This window comes from Halichoeres trimaculatus, unplaced genomic scaffold (genome assembly GCF_033239565.1).
Source record: "Halichoeres trimaculatus isolate MK-OKI-2021-1 unplaced genomic scaffold, fHalTri1.1 fHalTri1_scaffold_11, whole genome shotgun sequence".
In the NCBI taxonomy this organism is placed as follows: Eukaryota; Metazoa; Chordata; class Actinopteri; order Labriformes; family Labridae; genus Halichoeres; species Halichoeres trimaculatus.
This window is the reverse complement of record NW_027437189.1, coordinates 35202036-35208035: the sequence shown is the minus strand read 5'-3', so window position 1 is coordinate 35208035 and position 6000 is coordinate 35202036. Positions and strand designations below refer to the sequence as shown.

At 40.4% G+C, this 6000-nt stretch overlaps 1 protein-coding gene across 1 annotated transcript; it reads left to right on the top strand.

The window, feature by feature from the left end:
- The first annotated feature begins 327 nt into the window (after window positions 1–327).
- On the top strand, window positions 328–5302 carry ndufb11 (NADH:ubiquinone oxidoreductase subunit B11). The gene is made up of 3 exons (XM_074681725.1): window positions 328–797; window positions 4806–4936; window positions 5096–5302. The coding sequence occupies exons 1-3, from the start codon at window positions 624–626 to the stop codon at window positions 5217–5219; spliced, it is 429 nt and encodes a 142-aa protein (XP_074537826.1). The 5' UTR covers window positions 328–623; the 3' UTR covers window positions 5220–5302.
- The last annotated feature ends 698 nt before the right edge of the window (window positions 5303–6000 follow it).

Sequence of the window (6000 nt, the reverse complement as noted above, 5' to 3'; positions counted from 1 at the left end):
ATCTCCCTCAGCTGAGGCGAAGAACCAACTGCTCCCGACGGCAGTGCACACTCCGGCCGCCACGTGGAGCCCAGACTCCACTGCTGCAGCCAGCACCACCCCGCTGACCACGCCAGCCGAGCCCCACCAGTCTTAATTACTCGAAGCAGCCACAGCTTTACCCGACGGCCGCACCAGCCGTGCTTCTTAGCCAAAGACCAGCAACCCCTCTAAGCCCTCTAAATATCCAGAGACTGGAACATTGGATTCATGTTTACTGCTCTGATTCTGTAAAGTCGAGGGCAAGCAAGCTACAACCACCAATATCCTCTAGTATTTTCTTGTTTTTGCATTTGTGATTCATGTGAAATCAGTGTGACAAATTCTAAGATGATTTTGAATCGATAGAAACTGAAGTTTCTCATTCAGAATATAATCAAGAACAACTGCGATTCCTATTTTCTGGTGGAATGGTTTTGGTGCTTGATTTAAAGCACAGTCCTCATAGTGCATTACCATAGATCACCTCTTGGTGGCAGTAACCGGCTCTGTATCGTGATGAAGCAAAGAAGAAGAAGAAATAGGGAAGCAATCCTGTGTTTGTGTATCCGGGTCAGGATCAGGACTTTACCTCGACTGGTAAAATGTTGACCCGACTCTTACGGTTCGGGCCCGCCGTGCCCCGGTTAATCTCCAGTCAGCCGGTCCGGTTCGTCTCTCGGTCGAAGCCAACTGGTGCAGCCGGTTCGGCCGCTGTGACGGATCTTCACGCCCCGGTGGACCAGGGTGGACACGCAGAGGCCGACCCGTACGTCAAGGTGAGAGTCCGACCACCAGACTGTCCGCTAAGATTCACTAAACTGGGGTGAAAGATACGTTCACAGGCAAACATTTACGTTAAATCCCGGTGAAAATGACTTATATTCTTTTTTAAAAATTGTGGAATGACACAGCTCGGACCCAGCGTTAGCCGGGTCCGTGCACATAAGCCAACACGAGCTTTACAACAAGCACATAAGCCAACGCGAGTTTGTTTACAGCAAACTCGGCTTCTTCTGAGCTCCTTTTTAATGAACTGACCTTTATTAACACGATGTGTTGGTGCAGTTTGGACAACCGTTGATCTTTTAAAGATCAAAATGAGAACATGAGCATGTGCGATTTGATTATTTAACTGAACCTGTTAACCCAGTCAAAGATAAAGTGTATGATGCTATTACAAGTGGAAGGAATACTGTCCGTTGACAGCTGCTGTCAAGCCAGCTCTCACTTCGTAAAAGATGGTCAAGTCAGCATTCACTTAATTTTTCGATGCGCGTTTATCCTCGGTATTGCGGTATAATGTTTGGCCTGACGGAACTTCAAAATAAAACTCACGGCAAAGTTTTAGTACTCAACATTGAATGATTGAGGACTATATTTTATTTCTAAATTAAAGCTTTTCGAAAAACCTGGAACTGTGCAGATCTGCTCTTATATTCAGACTAGGATTAAATGTCTATTGAAAATAATAAATCAACCACTTCACTTCAGGATGATAGTACACCTTCTCAGGATAACACCCTGTGCATATGATACAATTCTGATGCATCACTGCAAATAAGAGGCCTTAAAAGTAAAAGAAATACTGAGCTTTTTTTTTTCTGAATTCAGAAAAGCCTTAACAGGTCAAAACAAATAGTCAATCAGCAATTCCACGTCAGGGTGAAAGCAGACCTCGTGAGGAAGAAACCCAGTGAAAATGATCCATTTCGAATGTATCATTTCAAAATAAAAGCCCTTTAAAGTGCAGGCACTGAGCTAAGTTATAATGAAAAAGGTAAAAAAAATAGTCCATCTGTCATTCCACTTCATAGCAGACCATAGCAGATAGCAGACCTTGTATGGAAGACACACAATAAAATAAGAGCGCTTTAAAGTCTAGTAATTGAACTTACTTTTTGCTATGTACATATTCCAGAATAAAAAGGTCAAAACAAAGCATAAACAAATCATTCCACTTCAAGGTGATAGCAGACCTTGTGAGGAAGACACCCAGGGAAAACAATCCAATTCTGATGTTTCATTTCAAAGTAGGAGCCCTTTGAAATCAAACACTAAGCTAACTTTTTGCGATTTCAGGATAGCATAAAAAGGTCAAAACAAATAACCATAATCTGTTTCTGATGTATCATTTCAAAGTTACAGCCCTTTCAAATCTTGAAACTGAGCTCACTTTTTGCTATGTACATATTCCAGAGTAAAAAAGTTAAGGTGTGAGCGAATACTACGAAGGGGTGGGGTCAGATAAGGTGGGTTAAAGCTCAGTGAAATAAGTTCTTTTATACCTCTTTCCATCGCTGATATTCATGTAGGGATGTCTCAGGGCTTGACAGTGCGAGGTGGCCAGTGGTACTCCTGAACGCTAACCTTGCAGAGCAGATGGACCTGCCTGCTTCAGTTTCTGAAATCCTGCAGGTCCATCTTGCCAGGCTCTACTGACCAACGATTTCACCCGGCTAAATTCTGACCGGACCAATCAGGGAAGAGAGGCGGGAGCAGCGGAAGTGACGAGCGGAAGTGACGAGCGGAAGTGACGAGCGGAAGTGACGTCAGCAGACTTTCGTACTTGTCAGCGTTCCTTTGATTCTTAAGTTAACTTTGCAAAAACAGCAGCAGTCATCTAACACAATTATCACAACTGTTTCTCGTGTTCCTGTAGTTGTTTGTCTATTGTTTCTCAGCAGCGGCGCACATAAGCTACGTCACAGCGTGGCTTAATGTGGATTGGTCTGTAGTGAGTGTGTCAATCAGAACGGTCGTCCAATCACCAGCTGCTGATTTTTCTGAAGGTCCCACCTCTGAAAACAAATCTGAAGAGCTGCTACCCAGATGGACTAGTGAAATATTTCCGTGGCGGATATATGAAACTGTCCTTCTGGTGTGTCAGGTTACCTGAACGCAGCCTCAGCTGGAAACATGTTCAGCTTTGAAACGTTTGATTTATTAACCTAACTGCACCGCTAGCTAGCCTTCAGTACACCTGACATGCCTGCACCGCCCTGCCCGAGGTACAGATGACCATGACCAGGCACTCCCATAGCCTTATCTCGACCAATCACAGCGCAGCAGTGGGACTGGTTGCCGGCCAACATACACTGACAGAACAGCTAGCGACATTTTAAAGTATATTAGAAGAAAGACCAAACGAGTAATAACACCAATATGAAGCCCATCAAAAATCATGACATCATAATGTCAAAGTTGCAGCTGTCACACAAGGTGTGGTCAGGTACTGTCAGAAACTTGAGAATCCAACTACTATGGCACTTTACTTGTATGTCCAGTACATACAATAAGAATAACTTTCCCTTCCCCTCCAATCTTTGGGAGGCCCCCCTGGTGCCCCCTGGAAGCCTCCACTTTGAAAAACACTGATTTAAACCAAAATCTGATCTTACTATTATTGTTGTTGTTATTATTGTTATTATTCATTTTTGTTATTGTTATTTTTAATCTTGTTTTAATTATTATTGTTGTTAATCAGGAACATCAATTTAAGTTTTATCTCACTATAATCATTTATGTAAATATGGTATAAGTGATTTAAAGTACTGCTTTGCCCACAAAGGGGAGCCTAAACTGATGCATACTATACAGATAACACAACTAAAGCATGTTGAAATAATTAATGTGCATATTTTCATTATCTGTTGTCTCTTCTTTTGTATTGTGATTAATACTATTATTTTGTTCTGTTTTCACTGTTTGTCCTCATATCATCTGTTTGCTGATAGATAGGGATGGGTACCTTTCACATTTGAAACGATACGGTATGGATGCCCAGTACCTGGCAATTTGTATCGGTACTTAACTGTACCAATTTTCGGTACTTTTTTGTGTTTATGTCGGAATATATATATATTTTTTTTAATATTAAAATCTCAGTTTTTTTTTCAATTGAACATATTTATTCTTTAATATATAACCTTGTAATGCTGTGTTCATGTCCAGCATGGAAAATCTGCTACTCTCCCACTCCCTCACAGTCACAAGGATGCATTTAGATACCTAAACATGGTACCTTTTGATTTTACGTGAATTGATACCTGGTACTTTTGCAGAATGTTGGTACCTATAAAAGTATCTAATTCGGTACCCATCCCTATTGACAGACTTATGGTTAGGAAAAAATGCTTGGCAAAAAGTCTTTTTCTAATTCCACTCAGTAAACATTCATGTCAACAATAAAAAGATGTTGTGGATTTCAGACATAATTAAGCTTTTAGACTGTCCCTTATCATAAAAGTAGTTTTGATATGTAAGTTAAACTTGGTTTAAGTCTGCCCAATTTTAGAAACAGGGGTTTAAAGATGTTTTATATCAAATAACTGAGCACAGATATCATCTGGTTCTCTTGTACAACTTGTACAAGATAAAAAAAAAGAGCTAAGCCCTTGACGTTAAAGACATATCAGATCAGAGAAGTGTTGTAAGTTTGTTCAAACATCTCAGAAAGACTCTTCATGATAATATACGTGCGGCTGTGGGGATTAACTGACTTACTGATCGGCCCATCGACACAGAATAAACAGCATGTGCTTTGATAGACTGGAATTTTCAGTTGTTGTTCTAGTAAAATGATCAAGCATATATTTTCAAGATGATCAGGGATTGTCAAATATTTGCAGATTAGCTGATAATATAAATGGTGGTTTATTTCAGACATATCAAAGACATAACCTCTTTAATATAAAGTCAGTGAAGCCTGAAGTTGCTGTATCACTGCTGTATGAGATCCTACCCTGACGCTGTCTACGACCCTCCCCCCTCTTGTGTTTGGTCAGAACCGAGACTTTCATGGCTTCTCCAGTGACCCTGAGGTCGACGAGTGGAACATGAGAACAGCCTTCTTCTGTGGGATCTCAGTGGCCCTTGTGTTTGGAGGATTTTTTCTCGCCTACTTGCCTGACCACACGTGAGTTCTCGTTCTGTCGCATCAGCTTTCAGACATGGACTGATGAAGTGTTTGTGCTTTTCAGGTTTTTTGTTGGTGTTAGATATGTTCCCATCTTCTGATAAACCTCTCTTTGTTTTTCTCACTCTTGTCTCTGTTCATCTCTGCATCCCCTCTCAGTTCGTGGGTCAGAAGGGAGGCAGAGCGAGTGATCGTGGAGAGAGAGAAGGCTGGTCTCCCTCTTATAGACCCGGACTACTACGACTCCAGCAAGATCATCCTGCCCACAGCTGGAGAGGAGTAGAGCGTCCAGTCTGCACTCACTGTGTTAATAATTATTGTATTTCCCCATGAGAGAATAAATAATGTACTTGTTTAATTGTTTAATTGTTTGTTGTGGACAGTAATTTCTTGCAACAGCAGATTGAATACATGTGAATCTTGTGCCAAAGGAGAATCTGCAGTGGTTTTCGGGAACTGATGATTCAGACTCTCAGTTTTTGATAGTTTGGATGACTTTTGATCAGCTCAAAATAGTAATTAAAGTTACAGTTAAGAATTGAACTCCAACCTTACAAATAATTGTTCAGAAAAAAGAAGAATATAAAACATGAGGATGAGTAGAATTTTTAAGGTTTGTCCAGCTTCAGTCATCTGAATAGATGACTGGAATAATATAACACGGTTTTAGAGAGAGAGCAATAGTTTCCCTCTTTTTTGATTACCATCATCTATTGACAGAAAGTTGCAACCGAAAATAAGGTGACGCGAGTTTCACACATTCACTTTCCCTAATGGTCTAATGGTTCATTGAGGTGCACATTTTTAATTGATATTGCCTTAACTGTAATTAATGTTAATTTTCAGGTTCTTTGAGTAAATCATCAGTCATTTTTCCACTTAACTGATCATTTGACTCATAAAAGGAAGGAAGGAAAATCTATTACCCAGAATTGTGCTCAAAATTTTCTCCCAACTTTGAGCTTTATCTTTTTATTTTTAAAGCAAAGGAAAGCAACAACATCTTCACACAAAAGGAGCTGTTGTTGAATTAATTTAAGATTTGATTTTCAGAATTTTATTTC

What these genes read in the sequence shown, in the direction of transcription:
- ndufb11 (XM_074681725.1), top strand. Translation starts at nt 624, where the DNA reads ATGTTGACCCGACTCTTACGGTTCGGGCCCGCCGTGCCCCGGTTAATC. An exon ending in AGGCCGACCCGTACGTCAAG is followed by an intron (nt 798 to 4,805) that starts GTGAGAGTCCGA and finishes GTGTTTGGTCAG; the next exon opens with AACCGAGACTTTCATGGCTT. An exon ending in GCCTACTTGCCTGACCACAC is followed by an intron (nt 4,937 to 5,095) that starts GTGAGTTCTCGT and finishes ATCCCCTCTCAG; the next exon opens with TTCGTGGGTCAGAAGGGAGG.